The sequence below is a fragment of the Agelaius tricolor genome, unplaced genomic scaffold (genome assembly GCF_023055355.1).
Source record: "Agelaius tricolor isolate 1412-34295 unplaced genomic scaffold, bAgeTri1.0.p SCAF_1, whole genome shotgun sequence".
In the NCBI taxonomy this organism is placed as follows: Eukaryota; Metazoa; Chordata; class Aves; order Passeriformes; family Icteridae; genus Agelaius; species Agelaius tricolor.
In genome coordinates this window covers 109,887,723-109,905,128 of record NW_027269261.1, presented here as the reverse complement: position 1 = coordinate 109,905,128, position 17,406 = coordinate 109,887,723, and the positions used below count along the sequence as shown (strand labels likewise).

Here is a 17,406-nt window from a genome sequence, read left to right as displayed (position 1 = left end):
TAATGTAAATAATGAGGCTGTTTTGTTGGAAAATCCCAGGATTTTATAGTCCACTACATTGAGGAGTTCTCTGCACTCTCATAGATGACATAGCTTGTCCAAAACCTTTGCTTCTGGCTTTAGTTTGGGATTTTTCCCCAAGAAATTTGTCATTTTGGTGTCTCTCGTTCTTCACACTGGCATGGAGAGAAGGTTTAACAAGAGAATGGCCAGGGCTACTCTTTGTGGGACCATCTCACTTAGAGTAACCAGCAGACACACAGATAAGAAAGCAAAAACCAAAATCAATCATGGATTAGGATCTGGACCTTCCCTTGGGGTTGCAGGAATACTCTCAAGAATTGGGTGCAAAATTCTTGTTTGTGGTGTTTTGCTCAAAAACTAGTGGGCACTCAGAGTCCTACTCTCTAAATTAATGGTGAGGTCAATCTTGTAATATCCACTCTGAGGCAAAGAAATGATAATTGTTCTGAAGTTAGAGCTGTAGGAAACCCTGGAACAGAGGGTTTAAGACCAGCACTTCCAAACCCCCATGGGTTTTCTGTAGTCAGGAATAGCTGAGCAGATGTTGCCTGCATTTTGCTCTGCCCTTTCATGGCAGCTCAAGGTCCTGAGCTCTTTTCCTGAGCATCAGGCCCTCAGTTAGCAGGAGCTGCTGACTGCATGGACTCATGTTCCAAGTATTGTGTACGTGACTTCACCAAGCACAGACAATCACTCAGCCCCAGAACAGTAGGGCTAAAAAGAAACCTCAGGCGGCCTAGTCCTAGTCCATTTTTCCTCAGAGGAAGTATTAGATATACTTAGATCATCACTGACTTCTGTCCAAATTTTTAAATCCTCCAGTACTGAGCCTTCCACTTACTTACCAAGTCTGGAGTTTGTGGTGGTTTTTTTCCCTTTATACTTAAAAGGAATTTGCTAATACTGTACATTAATCTCTTAAATCTCCTCTACCTCAGCTGAAGGCAGCTTTTTCTTGTGCTGTTCTCAGCTGACACAGAGATCAATCGATTACCATTTTCTGTAGAAAACATTTTACTCTTATCATGTCCTTTCCTGCTCGTCTCTTTTCTAGACTAAACAAATGTATTTCCTTCAACTTTTCCATGTTGCTCATGCTTTCTGAATCTGTTATCGCTCCTGTTGCTCTTCTCTGTATTCTCTCTCATCTGTCTGCATCTTTCTTAGAGGGTGGTGTCCCACACTGGATAAAGCAGTCCAGCTGATGTCTCACCACTTCTGAGCAGCCTGTAATAGATACCTTCTATGTCTTGTATGCAACATGACCATTAATCTTTCCCAGAAATGCATTTACTTAATTTTTTTTTAAAAAAAAGAAACAGAATGCCATTATTGACTCATATTCAACGTGCAACTCCCTGCCACCCCCAGATCTCCTCTGCAGGGCTGCTGGTTAATAGGTTTGTCATTGTGGTGCATTTGGCTTCTTGCTTCAAAGTGTAACACAAAGCACTTAACTTTTACTGCATGTCATCTTACTAATGACATGTCAAGCACAATTTCTCTTCCTTGCTAAGTTCGTTCTGAATTCTGAGCTATTTCTCCAAGTCTGAAGACTCCACCTTACTGGAAGTCATCTAAAGATTTTCTAATTGTGCTTTGTACTGCATCATCCAAGTTATTAAAGGAAGTATCAGCTTTTAATTGGCTGAAGATGCATAAAACACTTGCCATTTCAATATCAGTAGTGATAGTCAGTGGGCAATTTTGTCACACCCAACCCCCATCCATTCATCCTCTATGGCTGTGTTTTATCTTTCATATCATAGAATCATAGAATGGTTCCAGTTCAAAAGGACCTTAAAAACCTTAAAAAATCTAACTCCAACAGCCCCTGCCCCTTTGGGCAGGGGCACATTCCACTATCCCAGGGTGCTCCAAGCCCCATCCAACCTGGTTTTGAACACTATCAGCATTGGGGCAGCCACAGCTTCTCTGGGTAACCTTTTCTAGTACCTCACCACAGTAAAGAATTTCTTCTTAATATCTAATCTAAACCTACCCTTTTTCTTTCTTTCTCTCAAAGACCTGAAAGCAGAAGTTAATCCATCTCAGCCTCCACCACAGCCAGAAATGCCCCTGCTGGCATTGGCAGGGAGAGGTGAAGCATAACAAGGGTTAAAAACTGCGACTCACCTGCAGGATTGTTGGCAACATCTTCGGGCCAATGTTTCTTCTCTTAAGCCCAGCTGCAGTGTTTATGTGCTGCTTAAGGCTGTCCTTCCTCAGAACTTGCACATCATGTAGGTGCTTGTGCAAGAGCTCTGAGTACACAAAAAGTTGAATGCCTCGTGTAGCATAAAAGTTGCCCCATGAACCCACTCACTGCCATCAGCACCAGACATTTTATGCATTTGCGAGTAAAAATAAGAGCAAAGAATAGTGTTAAGCGTAATTTTTATTGGGAAACCACCAATTCCTTATACCTTTCAGGAGGAAGAAAGGGAGGCATCCATCAAACTGTCATTACAAATTTGATGCCACAAACCTAAATTCATGGAGCCGCCAGGAATCTGTAAACCTTTTAAAGGATACGCCTGTTTTTGACATTCAAAATAAAAAATCTTTATAGATTTTTGTGGAAACACCGATCAGCCAGCAGCTAAATGACATTTTTCAGCAGTCAGACAGACTCCACACAAACTGAATAGATGTCCAGTTTTAGAAGGACAGGTAATTACTTTCTGTGCTATGCCCAGGAACAGAAAATACTTGGCCTGTTTTACTTACTGAGTAGGAAAAGATGTTTGAGGGTGGTTGGTTGGTGGTTGTTTTTTTTTTTTTTTTCTAAAGGCTGCTACATCCTGGCTTCTGCCTCCATATAGCCTGAGTGTAGGTGCCCTTTATATAACAATAACTTGATACTACTCAAAATACTTGGCGCTGCAAGCAGGGGAGTGGAATGCAGTAAGAACACTTTAGCAGGTCTGAGGGTGAGTAAACTCCAGTAGTTTTGGAAGGAGAGGACAGAGCTTTCAGTGTACGTCTCTCCCTTGGCATTTGCCGACAATAAGAACACAAGGATTAACATAGCAGACTCCGTTTATTACACTTGGGTGGATAAAGCAATTATCTGTCTATCACAGCTGTAGTAAATTGTGCAACAGCATTAACATGGGTGGATACGTGGATAAATGCTACTCTGCCACAGAGGGTGCTGATACACAAGATAATCCTTCAAGCTGAACTTGTAAAGACTGTTTTCTTTCAGAGTTTAGATCATGTTACCCACCAGTATAGATTGAAACTGCATCTTTTTTTCTTTTTAACCACATTTTCAGGTTTCTTTGGCCATCTGAATTGTATTAGCAAGGTTATTTTAGAAATATCCCGCTTTATTCAAGTTTAAACTGTCTGCTCAAAACCTGCTGCACGGATATAAACACAGCAGTTTTCTAACATAGCAAAACAATCTGTTGAAAGATAGCAAACACACACACATCCATCCATTATTGCTTAACTGTTGTGTCTTCCATGCCTGAATTCCCACTGTAACCGCAGCATTCAGCGTGTAGTGTGCTCCTGGTTTTGGGGGTGTAAAACAAAACCAGAAATGAAAATGCACCTATTGATGTCCAGAGAGCAGTGCAGCATCTGAGAGCTCTACACTAGATTTAAACTAAGCGCCTTAAGTCTGGTTTAATGGCTGTGTTTACATCATTCCCCCCCCCCTTCTTATTCTTTTAAAGTAATCAGGTTTCACAAGCGTTAAGAAAACCATCCCCTCCTGCCAGCTGGAGGGAAGCCAGTTCAAGGAGATTTTTTTTTTCTCTCCCCCTCCTTTACCCCCTTCTTCACTATGATCTTTACTTCCTGGTGCTGCAGCAAACAAGCAGCAGAAATTGGTGAGGTATTTGCAGGATAGCTACCTTCTTGGTGGGGGGCAGGGGGAAACTTTGCTCCTCAAAGATTTTGCTACGTTCATGAAGATGATAAATCAGAATGAGGAGCTCTTGAGCTCTTTTTGGGACTGCCCTTGTTTTCCCTCATCCCTGCTTCTGATGAAAAAAGGGGGAGGAGGAGGGGGGAGTGTAACAGATACCAGCATGCAAAGGGAGCTAAGGCAGGGACCAAGACTTGCGTGACAGTCTCTGTTTATATGAGTTGTCTTTAATGTCTACAAGCAGCCATACCAGCAATGTTTAGCTGGTTTCCGGGCTCACGTGAACACAGATTCCTTTATGTTCGTCAAGGATGGATAAAGGTGAAGGCAGGGCATTGTGGAGAAAGGGGGGTCCCACCTGCTCCTTCCCTGAGCTGGCCTGTTTGGGCTGATGAACCTACGGTGCGTTGCTCAAATCAAGCTTCAAAATCCTAATCAGAATTAGAAAGTTTTTCAAGAAGAAAAGAGAAAGGAGCAACCCCACCACTGCAGCAAGGGCAGACCTGGCTCATTCACCTTGAGTACAGAGTCAGAGCAGAGGGCTGCACGAGTCCTGCAGCTCTGGATGAGTTGGAGGGTAGGAGGGAACTGGTGCAAAAGCAAGCGCAGTTGAGCCCTTTCCTGCTCAGTTTGTCCTTTTTCTCAAAGCACTGTTTTGGTTTCATTTGCTTCCAATTTTGCTGCTTTAACACACTCTTCCCTTTGCAGTGCCTGACCAGCTCGGCCCCTGCCACCTGCCCCCATCAGTCCCTCAGCTGCCAGACAAGCAGCCTGGAGCCCTGCTCCAAGGAGGCATTTTTTACCTCTCTGTGTAGAGAAATTCTGTGAGCAGCAGGTTCCTTTGCAGCTGTTGCAGTTTGCTGAAAACCCCCAGCCTCTGGGTCTACCCTTCAGCTGGGTCCATGCTCTTCACAGCCCCCAGCTGAAGTTTAGAAAGCAATTTGTATCCTCAAAAGCTTTAGAGTCATTCCCACGGGTACAAAGAGACACAGGTTACAACCCCCATGGATCATTTCTGCTCACCGTTCCTGCCCCTTCCTCCCTCCAACTACCCTTTTTGTCCTGGTGGGATGAGCTGAGAGGACATTTCCTTTGGTCCCAGTAAATCAGTGGAGACATGACCATTGACACCAGAGATGCTCTATAGGCTTGTCCTCAGTGCTGAGGTTCCAACCTCCCTCAGGGGTAGGAGTCACAGCTCTGGGAAGATGGAAATGTCCCTGGTTCCCCCAGAATCTGGACCTGGTCCTTTTGGACCCATACCAGTAGTCTGCAGAGCAGGAGTCAGGGAGGAGGGGCTCATTAGGATTTTGGCAAATGGATACACATTAGATCTGTTTCACAGGAACTGAGCGCCTCCACAGTGTGCATTCGTCTGTCTTTATTATTTCCTTTTCTCTGCAGTAGTTTCAGGTACAGGTCTCAGCTGCTTTGGGTAAAAATATGCCTTTTTTAAGAACAAAAAGAGACGGGGGCTTGTTTTCTGCCTGCGCCTGAGTGACTCCTGTTGGCACGAACAGGGCTCTGTGTAGAGTCAGAAGACTAAACTCCCAGTCTAATGCAAACTGGTGCCCTTAGCTATTTAAAAAACAAACTTTCTTTTTTTTTCTTCATTGAGTGAATTAACTACAGTTACTGCACCTATGTAGCTCCTTCTTTTATGAACTATAAGAACCTTTCCTATGCACAGCCTATGGCCTAATTATGTAATTATGTCTCTTGGGTGGATTATATTTTTCTCCTCATAATTGTGTCTTTACCTAAGAGACTGGAAGGGTTCCAAGCTTTCTCCTTTCCTGGGCAAAAATTGTTTGGCTCTCGTGTTTTGGGTTTTTTTCCATGAACTTTGGATTGGGTGCATTCAGTAGGATTGAGTGGGGAGAAACCAGCCCAGTGACAATTTATCACAAGACAAGGGACACAAGAGGGATCCTCATTACTTTCTTCATAGGTTTTTTCCTTGCAAAGAGCTAATGTGAGTCTTCTGGGCTTCTGGTTTATGGCTCCCTTATTTTTACCTCCAGTGCATAGATTGACACTGCTTTGGAGTGACATCTTGCTGCAGTAAAGTATTGTCTGAAATTTGTAACAGAACAGTGAATATTTTTGCTTCATGGTGAATGCTCAGCATTATTCAGTCCCTGCACAACAGCTGTTAGGAAGCCTTGGGCTCAGGTCTCAGCTCCTTTGCTGCGGCATAAATGTGGGTCCCTTCAGCCTGTAGCTGAATTCAGTCAAACCCATATCGGTACCTTCCAGTTACCCCTGTTCCACAAAACCAAAAAGGATGAAATGCAGGTAGACCTGCAGAGACAATTTAAGGAGAATTTGTGGTGAAATTAAGAAGACAGGTAGTTTGTCTTTTTTGTGGTGTGAAATAGTCTTCTACGATGCGAATGCAGAAGAGTAGACACTAAAAAGTGCACTGGAATGCTGCTGGTGTTCCAGGATTAAAAGAGAAAAAATCAGAGGGCTTGTCTCGAAGACTTGTAGGGTTAGTAGGAAAAAATGTGCCCACTCTTTACCTTTTTAAAGCACTTCACCTTTGGAGAACAGAGGGAATAATCAAAAGTTGGGTTCTTGATCTCTGTTGCATTTCTCTTGGAATCAAGAGACAGAGGTGCACAGACCATAAATTCACAGGTCATGAATTCTTCTACTTTCTGCCACCCCTTAACCTGAAGAAAAGTCCCTTTTTCTGTTGATTCACTGAACCCAGAGAAATCCTTGGTTACTACCCTTGAGCTCAAAGAATTTTTATCTACCTTTTCCAGCTGTAGTCACTCCATGGAATGACTCCAAACTTCACTATCTGGTGCTGGGCACATTTGTGACAGAGAGCTAACAGAAGCCATGGTGGCATTTCACAATGGGTCATCACCCTCCATTCTGCTTGGGATGTCCCAGAAAATGTGTCTCCAGCAGGTGACAGCCCAGGCTCTTACTGCCATGACCCTTCTGCCATCCCTTGCCTCTTTTATGGAGACACCTGACTCCCACAATACTTCTTCTTAAGGCAAAAGCAGAAAAAGATAGAACTGGGTGATGACTGAAAATAGCTAGCCCAGTGGAGAGTGATAAAAGCATCTGCTGAAAATCTGGTAACCAGATCTCCTGGGTACCAGGAAAAAAAAAACCACACAAAAAAGCTGGTGGGTGGTGTACACGGTACAAAGAAAGGGAGTCCCTGAGTGTCAGCATCTGGCAAGGCCACGTGTAGCATAATCTGATTAGTTTTCAGTTCCACACCCACAAGCTGAAAGATAAAAACGCACACCCCTCCTCCCTGAGGAGGTAAAAATCTTCAAGCATCAACACCACATTTACATTCTGCAAGTCAGCCTCTTCCACAGACCAATTTACATCTTGCCTCCTCCAGCAGAGTGGTGGAAGTTCAGTGATGAGAGACGAGCTCACGTCCCTTTCCAGTTACCACATCCAGCAGACTCGAGATTGCCTTGCTTTGATCTGGAAGACAGCCCTGTGCTTAGTTTAAACTGAAATGATTAAGCTGGAGATGAAGACTCCTCACATCTTCTGCCATGCCTGGGATGTGATAATTGAACATCAGCTTCCATGGGCCACATGAACATGTTCTGAGGCTGTGCTGGGCTGGCGAGCAGAAGCAGCAGCACAGGCACTGACTGGCTGGCTGCAGTTTTCACTGACCTTATAGCACTCTCAGTACTGATTTGATTCATGTAAAATGGCCAAAATTGGCACTGGAGAGGATTAATGACAATGTTTCTGTCTCCAGAAGTTTATACTCAGGTTGGTGTTTGGCTTGAAACAGCTGAGGAGTGGTGAAAGATCAGAATATTTCTTGTTATTTTGGAGCAAACACTGGATTTCTGATATCCAGCTTGTTTTGTACTGTGCCAGCAGACAAATCAGAACATCTTGTTTAGCTCTTGACTATGAACTCTCAGTTTTTCTCATCTCTTTCCCATCTCCTCACTGGTGACCTGATCTTTTCCAGTGGCTTCTGGGTCCCATCCTTAGTCAGAGACTTATGGGTCAGCTTCCATTTATTTTTGACAACATTTCACATCCAAGTCTGCTTAAGTCCACAAGCATTTTTTCTCCCATCCAAGCCAAATCCATTCTACAAATTCATCCTTACAACAGAGCAACAGGCACTAAATGAAGTGTTGCAGGCATTGGGGTAGCTATAACACTATTTTATTCTACTCTTCATATAGTTTCTATATTGCTTTTTGATGTACTCACTGCTGCAGCAGATCATGGATTCTCCCTCAGCTATTCACACTTGCTACCCTAATCTTTTTTCCTGAAATAAAATTATGCCTCAGTACTGAGACTGAGGAATACAGCTTTTCTTAGCACACTCCCCTGGGATCAGGAATTTCTCTGTCAACGGACACATATATCAATGAGAGATGAAAAGCAGCTTGTGGAATGAGTTTTAAACATGTATCACATATTTCATTCCTGCTGCTTATGTGCTACTCAGAAGGTCTTTTTAGAGTGTTTTCAGCCCATACCTCATGGCTCCTCCATACTTAACAGGATTTTTTTTTTCCTGCACAGAAATCAAGGCAGGACATTTATTTAAATTGCCCACACGCCTTTGTGAGCACCTCCTAAATACAAAGGTTTTGTTGGGTTTCCTGCTTACTTTCAGTGTGAGCACGTCTCAGCCTTTATCAAAGCAGAGAAACCCATAATGTGCAAAGCTGCAATGTCATCTTGTCTCCCTGGGATATTTCACTCGGGGACTGTGGCTCCTTCTGTAGATCCCTTTGTCACAACATGACTCCGTGTTACAACCCTAAATTTTAAATGTCCAGAAGGGGAAGGCAAGTCTGCCTTTGGCCCCTTGCTGGTTTCTGGGGACTTGCAGTTCCATTGATGCCTGGGGTCTTCCAGATGTGCATAGAGTTCTCTCTTCCCTATTTTTTTTGGGTGGGTGGGGGGGAAGTAGCAACACCCAAACCCACACATCTATAGATCATTTCAATTCAACCAGATGTGGAAATCTTTTTTCTTCTTCCTGTATGCCCCTTCTTTTTTTTCCTCTCTTTTTTTTTTCTCCCCTGCCTATCCTAAAGTGCTCTGTTAGCCAGAGCTCCCCTATAATACACATAATTAAGTATAACCTCTCTTCTAACAAAGCTATGTATGACCAAATAGAATGTGATGAAAACAAGACTGAGGGTTATCTGGCACAGGTTAGTGCAGGAGTGGCGGTGACCTGTGTAATAAATTATTTATTGAGTTACCTGAGAACAATTGAAATACATTATGCACCAGTTTGTTAGTGGTTCTTTAGTTAAAAGGTCACTACATGAACATAGCACAGGTTTTTTTCTACAGAAATTCTAAATAAAATTCACTTTCTGAGTGAACTCATTCCCAGCTAAAATCAACTCTTGTGTGTGAGACTGGAGATGGGCTTATGACATTTGCCTTATTTTGAGACCTCTTGAATTTCACAAAATCCCAGAATGGTTTAGGTTGAAAGGCGACTTAAAGATCATCTCACTCCAAACCCCTGCCATGGGCAGGGACACCTTTCACTATCCCAGGTTGCTCAATTTGCCAAAGGATGATCAGGAATGAGCAGAAGAGAAAAAAGGAGGGGAAAGAGATGTCTTTAGAAAACATAGTGGAAAATATGACTAGCAAAGGAAAAAGCAAATGCATAAAAATTGTGGGGGGAAAGAAGAGGGAGAAATCCCAAGAGAACACTGACTGCATATGTATGCAAAAGTAATTTCTTCAGATTTGGCAGCACCCAACTTGTAAAAATCTTAGTTTAAATGGATTGAGAATAGAATGCTGAAGACTAGAGTTTGGATGTAATCCTGTTAATTAAGCTGTTATTATGAAGCTTTTACAAGCCCAAAAATCATTCCCTATTTAAAATGGTTGATACTTTCTCAAGAGGGGAGTAGGCACCCATGGCAGCTCGAACATGGAGCAGCACTTTCTCCCTAAGGAGAAGGCTCCCGCCTACCCCGTGCTTTTAGACTGAGTCATTACGGGGGAGAAAACCCAGACTTCAAAGTACCAAATTATGGGTCAACTAATTAATTTTTTTAAATTGCTAGAGAAGCTTCTCCAAAGTTAAATCCCATCAAGTTTACCCTCATCTCCCAACCTGAATCTTTGTCTGTCTAGAGCTATGATTTCTCTGAATCCAGTCTGGGTTTATTTAGTTTGGATATTGCCTTGCCTGTGTGTCATGTTGGCACCGTGGTGCCAATTAGATGGTGGGAACCCGTGTACTCAGTACTGTGGTGAGAATTACTATTAAAAAGCATTTTTTTTTTTTAGCAGTGGTAGCCTGATAGTTCAATTTCAAGATTCAGTGGCCTCATTTCTGCTTCTAAAGTAAATTAAACAGTTTTGGAGTTGGTTCTATGGCCCAAAGACTGATGGGACAATCTTCCCCTTATCTTCAGAGCTGAATTCTTGTAGACTCCAGACAGATGGCTGCAATACTGCTGAGGGACAACACGGATTATCTCAAGGCACTGGTGATTATTTGGAAGGGTTCAAGCCCAAACCATACCAGAGACCCCTCCTATTGTTAAAAGCATTAAAATATTCCCCTCAATTATTGCTTGTGCCAAGGCCCGGTACTGCTTATAGGAATGGAGGCAGATGTGGTTCTGGGTTGAAATCAAGGAGTCTGGGCCCCACTTTCAGCTCTGCCAGAGGCTTTTTGCATGACCTTGATCTGTAACTTAGGGTAGGCTTCATTCCATTTAACATTGACTAATGGCAAGGGTGTCTAATTAAACCAGTCATGTGTGCTCCCTCTCTGATCAGAGAAGGAAGAGAAAGCAAATTCAGGAGGTGAATCATGCTGTTTTAAGGCGAGTGTCAGAGACAAATGAGATTAATTGCCCTCTGGAAGTAGCTATTTCTTTCCATTAACCGAAGAGGAAGTCTACATTAGAAGAGTTTAGACTAGATGCCTGATTTATGAATGGCTAAAGTTAAGTAAAATTAGTCCTGTCCTTAATCTCTATGCATGCCTTTTTCTCCCTGTGCTGAATGATAGAAATAACACCTTCTGCACCTCACGTTCAAAGGCACCATTGGACAAGGAGCATCCTTTGGAAAGAAATTAAACCTAGGAGCAAAAATACAACCATTAGAGAAGCAAAGCCCTTGCTCTTGAAACATCTCAATGACAACATAAGCAGGACCACTGGGGGCATCCCAGTGCTTTTGCCATTTTCCCCCTTCATATTTTGTCAGCAAAACACTCCTAAATGAGTGTTCCAAATATATCCAGGGGCAGTTGGCCTGTTTTGGGTGAGTGCAGTAGGAGCACTGACCATGCAAGGGTGTGTAGGGCCCAGTCCTGGCCAGCAGCTTTGGAGGTTTTCCTTGGATACTGCTCTTCTCAACTGACAGGGACTAATTACTTTCTGGAAAATCTCCCAGAGGAATGAAAGCTGATGACTAACTATAACAGAGTTAAAGAAGAAAAAAAAAAAGGGGGAGAAGAAAAACTTGCATTTTCTTAGCAAAAATCCACAACATCTAAACCAGGCATGGAGTAATTGTCCCAGTTGATAAGTTGTAGGTACATATGAGGCTTGCTTTTGGAAGGGAAAGCTTGCCTGTTTAACTACCTTGGGTAGTTAAAGGAGAAAAAATTAAAAAAAAAAAAAAAGACAAAGAAGACCTTGTGTGGGTGTCCTGATAAGTGCTTGTTTTGATCCAAATTGTAATATGTTACATGTGTATGGGCACAGCTGTGCTTGATAAGGCTTTCACCAGCACAACCATGTCCAAAACACAACCCCCTCACAAAGTTTCTGTGTTATTGGGGGTAGCTGAGATACCTGTAAATCCATTAAATCTAGTAACAGGTCCTTAGAGACCATTTTGGGATTATTTTGGGGGTGTGTTAAATTACTAAATCTTGTTATTAACGCTTTTATTTTATGATTTGCTGTTTCCAGGGCACAGACAGAAGCTTGATGACTCTAAACCTAGTTTGTTCTCTGAGCGCCTCAGTGATTTAGGGCGCATTCCTCATCCCAGTATGAGAGTAGGGGTCCCGACCCAGAGCCCACGGCCCTCTCTGAACTCTGCACCAAGTCCTTTTAATCCACAAGGACAGAGTCAGATTACAGGTAAGAGACAGAACCATAGGTTTGACTTGCACAGGCATTGGTAGTAATTGCTTATGGATATTTGTGTCTCAGCTGCAGTCAAAGAGGCTGTTACAGAGTGGGGGATGTTCTCCAAGTGAAGCTAGGTGGGAAGTGGATTTTTCTATAGTGCTTGAAGCTAAAAATGTAATTTTTTTTAAAATATATTTTTGCCATAAATCTAAAATAGTCAATCCAGGTCATTTGAGTAGGGATATGGTGAAATTCTAACTGCCACGTTGCTCTGCCTTCTCCGTGTTGCAATAGCACCTTGAGTGTACAATAGAATGAACATTTTTATTCAGCCTTGTTATTCTGCAGTCATGTTGAGGGAAGCAGCCAGCACTTAATAGTCTTTTTATCAGAATAATAATACAATCTTCTCACATGGTGGTTTCCTTCCACCAGTAGCGCTGACCACGGTTACAATAAATGAACTGGGTTATGGAGAAATCTCCAAAGGTTGCTCATGAGGGTTGTATGCAACATTTATGATTGCATGCTGAGAGACAGATTTCATTGTGCTGAGAGAAATCATAAAGCACCCACCATGTGTCACAGATTAGAAGGCTGAAATAAGATGTTTAACTGCAGCTATGCCAGAAGTTTGCAGCAAAACTGTGAAGCCTACAAAATAAACCAATGTTGTTTTTTCTAAGGTCAGAGCTGGTTAATTTTTTCAAAAGAGATTCAAAACAACTTCTATCTAACTTTGGGCATTTCTAGATTCTAAATTTGTGCTGGCATGTTTGTGTCTATCCAGGATGTAAAGAGGTGTTACCCCTGACCAATTGCTAGAATTGTTAGAGAACTTCACCTAGATGCCAGTCTGTCAACAAAGCTCTTGGCTCAATTCCCTAGACTGATTTAATACTCACTTCTGCTGTGACAGTTGTATCCCCAGCAGAGTCCTTTGCCAGCATTTTACACCAGCATTCCTTTCCTGGTAAAGCACTCCTAGTACAGACATAGTCTTTGAGTCAACCTAGGAAGATTTCTAGTTTCATGTTTCAAGTGGTTTTGACATGATACCAGCTGAAACTCAGTGGTTTTAACAAAGTGTTGTGGCTTTCTTCTTCTCTCTTTTCCTTCTTTTTTTAAGTTCAACCGGTTTATTAATTTGCAGTAAGAAAGAGAAGTGAGTTTATTTGAACCCAAAGCACTCAAGAAATTGCAACAAAAAAATCATTCCCATGAGCTGTGGCAAAGTTCTCCCAGATTTAGAAGTCTAACTTTAACTAGTGTAAAATGTTTATAATATATTAAATATGTTGATTATACCCATTACATGGTACCTGCTGCCCCCCAGCTTCCCAGAGCAGGTTTTTTTGGCTAGGCTTCATGATTTGTTCATTGGACATGTGAAGTCAGGGCTCTTGTGTATATCATTTTCTGCGTAAGAACTGCTGAACTAAAACACAATATTTTTTTCTAAGCAAGTTTTCTGTCTGGCAGTGTTTGAAGTCATAGTTCCCAAGAAAGCAGGGGGGAAATCCAGGCTATAAGCAGTTTTTTTCCTTCTTCCTTGTGCCTCCATAGTTTACCTATTGTGCAACACTATATCTAGGAACGAAAGAGGCTGAAATTCTTCCTGACCCCATCTGGTGATCAGCTTATGCCCTGAAGCACAAGAACTGAGATCCCCTTGTAATTTTCTTCCTAACTAAGTGTAACCTCATATGCTGCTCCCCTTCACATAAATGCCTCCTGTAGAAAATGTTCTGCTGGCTTTGATTAATAGACTACTTCTCTGCCTCGTTATGAGGCAGCAGCAGCATTTACAGATCTGGGAGATGAAAGCTTCAGATGAGCTTTCAATAAGCCTGACTGGAAACAAAGTTGTGTGGCATTCCCTGCCTTCTCTGCAAATTTAAGGCAGCACCAGCTGAGTCTTCATCAGGAGAGGGAAGATGCAGTGCTAGTGGGGCAGAGAGAAGTGAGCTGAGGGATGCAGGCTGGATTTCCCATCTCTTGTGGATTATGTGCTTTTATTGTTGGATAAATTCAAGGTTAGGGGATACATTAGAATCCCAAGTTGCTCTGATTTCCCCCATAATGGTGAGAACTCTCTAGTGAATAAGTGGTCTGATACAGTGTTTCTGATGCTGTTTCTCACCCTCAGAAAAGTCCAACAGCCAGCTCTCCATTTGCTTGCTGGTGGTCATGCCCTTCAGTTGGGTGGTTGGTGTGAGCATGTTACATGGGTGCAAGCTCTTAGAATTGCACTGGCTCTCCACCAGGCTTTTGGGTGCTCTTGGGGACCTTGTATGTAATCTGTAAAGCTCAGCGTGCTCTGATGTTCCACTAAAGTGCTGGGATGCTTTTTTGCAGACAGTGCCTATTCTAGGATCTTTCTTGTGGGATGGATAGGTACTCTCTGCTGCACAAACCATGCCAAGCAGAGATAAAGGTGATGCCATGGACAAGGCACCCTTTGGTCAGGTGTTGAGTGGGAAATTGCTGAACATCCCCCTGCTTGGTGCGGTGGTAGGGAGCGAGGTGCTTGAGCTGTCCTTCAGCAGCAGTTTCCCTGTTGTAGTGGAATACTCAGAATGCCACTGGCTTCTTAACATAAGCCATGCCTTGGGTGTATGTTAAAAGGGGAATAGACCCTTCTGTCTGAAAACCAGGATTTTTAAATTACCTTCATTGGAATTAAGCAAGCATTCCTTTAGAAATACCACGCTTTCATTATCTCTTTACCTAGTTATTATTTAGGGAAAATAATAAATTTCTAATAACTGGAACAGTAAATACTATCCTACAAAAAAATCCATATTATTGCTAGTAAGCACATTTTGCCTCATTCCACTTGAGGCCTTGCATAGCTATTGCATGATTAAACAGACATATTATTTAAAGCCTGGCTGACCCACACCTGAGTCTGAAAGAACTCAGCACTTTAGGGTTCACTCTTATATTTCTTTTCTCTGTCTAGGTTGTGTTTATTTTCCTGGAGTATCAGAGTACAGGTTGTACAAATCACAGCACAGTCCTTAACCTACCTCAGGACTGGGCTGTGGCAGGACAAGGCACAGAGTTGCCCTTATTCAACATGGCATTTTAACTAGGATTCAGCAAAAGCTACATCGAAGGGTGATTAAAAAACAAATGGTCCAATAAGCAGCTGCCTTTGCTGAGGCAGTGCAGATCCAATTTGAACCCTGCTTGCTGCCCGTAAATCAGGAATCCTGTCCATTCACATTTGTTCACTGGTATATTTGCTTTTTTTATTTTTTTCCCCTTTCCCTAACGGGCTCATGCAACTTGTTCATGTATCCGATTACATTCCCGTTCAGACACTGAGCTGTTGCATCAGTGTTCCAGTGTGAGACGAGGAAAACTTGGTTTTTTTTAAGATGCAACTGGTGAGGATTAGCTTCTGTGGGCCAGGAAAAGCCACAGGTGTAATGGCAGGAATGTGATAGGTGTGAGGACCCCATCAGCTGGGCAGTGGGGACAGCAAGGTGGGAGTTAAGTGAGGTTTCGTGCTCCATCACCACTGTGGCACTGGCTGATCTATAGGCAACCTCTGACTTTCATCACTGAAATAACAGCCCTCAAAGGCAAGTCCTGTGAAACCTTCACTTTCTCCCCTTTTCCTCTTCCCCTTTTCCATGCACATCAGGGATGTTATGCTTCCATTTCTCATCATTTTTAAAGCAGATTTAAAGTCTTCAGAGCCAGCTTAACAGGAAGGTAGTGAGGGGATACATCTTCACTGACAGACAGGGACTGATTTCAGGACAGTGCAAACTGAATCTGCAGCCAGCTGTATTTTATGCAAATTGATTGCATCCTCTGGTTGACTGACAAGTTGCCATTGTGGACCTCCATTTCATAAAGCTTGCACCCCTCCTATTATTCTTTTGACTTTTATTTCCCTCTACCCCCTTTTAAAACTTAGATGCCCACTGGCATGATTCATTGAATTTATCTTTTTTTTTTTTTTTAATTTCAAAAATGTGAGTCTTGGAGGGGTGGGAGGAGAAATGGATTTAGAGGTTCTTCAGGCCAAAATCTGGTCTCAATTACTTTTCTGTACATTGGGGTGTAACTCCACTGTATTTGACTTTGTTGATTGAACTGGGCAATCCAGATGAAGCCCTGGGCTTTTAAAGATGCCTAAAAAAGAGTTAGAGAAGGGAAGAAGGTTTTGCTGTTTTGCTGTTGTTGTTTTTCTGAGGGGGTTGGTGTTACAACAATAGTTGGGTTACTCATGCAGAAAGTCATCTTGGCTTTGTTAAGATCAGAAGTGAGGATATTTGCTCTAAGTGTTTACCAAAGATAGCTCCAGACAGCTTGTTTTTTACTATTGGCACTAGCACTAATCCAACCAGCAGCAGCCAGAGCTAGAGCTGATGGCTGGGTTTAAATGAGAGTATGATGCATGTGATGTCTGGGTATTAGAGACAATACACCAAGGAGCTGCCAATCTTTGATCATGCTCTGGTCATGTAACTCATCTTGGAAAAGGAGGAATTGGTTTTTTTTCCCATAGAAAATCAGTGTGCTTCACAATCCAATGCCAAAGTGAAAAAAGTTGCTCTTCAGGGATATTTGCAAGATTTTGCTTCTCTCCATTGACACTTCAGAATATGGAAGGTGTCCCTCCCCATGTCAGGGGGTTTGGAACTAGATGATCTTTAAGGATCCTTCCAACCCAAACTGTTCTATGATCCTATGATGATTTCTGTTGGAAGAAGAGAAGTTGTGATACTGGAAAGCCAATGCCTCTGGTGGGAGAATGGGTCACTAGATGGGCTTTTTCTTTCTTTCTTTCATTTATAATTTTAGTTTTATGTAGTGCATCTCCTCTTGGACTAACTTTTAAAGACTTTTATTGTCCATTAAGCATTAATATCCACCATCCATTTAATGCAGTCAGTCAGAGACAACAAAGGTCAAGAACCCTGTGTATGTCCCATGACTATAAATGTGACAGCAAAACCTAGACACAAAATAAAATGCAATACTCAGTATTTCCTGCTTTGTGGAGGTTCACCTGGAAGGGCAAACAGGATGGAGCTGTTTGCACATTAGTTTAGGCCTCGCCCCGCTGATTTGTTTCAGCTGAACTGTGCCCAGGCTGTCTCAGCATACCCACAATATGCCCTGCTGTGAAGGAATACGCTGAGAGCTGCACTTCCCCTCACACCCACGCAGGCATAACAGAAATGTTTACAAAAGGAGGACTGCTCTTAGTAATCACTCCAAAGTTTTTGAGTGTAAATGCCAGCTCAGAGTGGCCCTCTGACTCCTTCACTGTTGTTGAATGCTCTGTTAGCCCTTCCCCATGGCTGCCATATGGAAATAAGGGTGGCTTTTTCCTGGACAGTTAATTTTATTTTTATATTAAGT

General features: G+C 42.6%; 1 protein-coding gene across 6 annotated transcripts in view; it reads left to right on the top strand.

Annotated features, from left to right (window-relative positions):
* Nucleotides 1-17,406, top strand: part of RUNX2 (RUNX family transcription factor 2) — a 159,016-nt gene that overhangs the window by 43,808 nt on the left and 97,802 nt on the right. For 3 of the 6 annotated variants that reach the window (XM_071447206.1, XM_071447196.1, XM_071447225.1), the window contains exon 4: nucleotides 11,854-12,027. The exons of the other annotated variants lie outside the window; for them this stretch is intronic. In XM_071447206.1, the coding sequence (XP_071303307.1) occupies nucleotides 11,854-12,027 (174 nt within the window). The remainder of the gene's footprint in view (nucleotides 1-11,853; nucleotides 12,028-17,406) is intronic. 6 annotated transcript variants of the gene reach the window in all.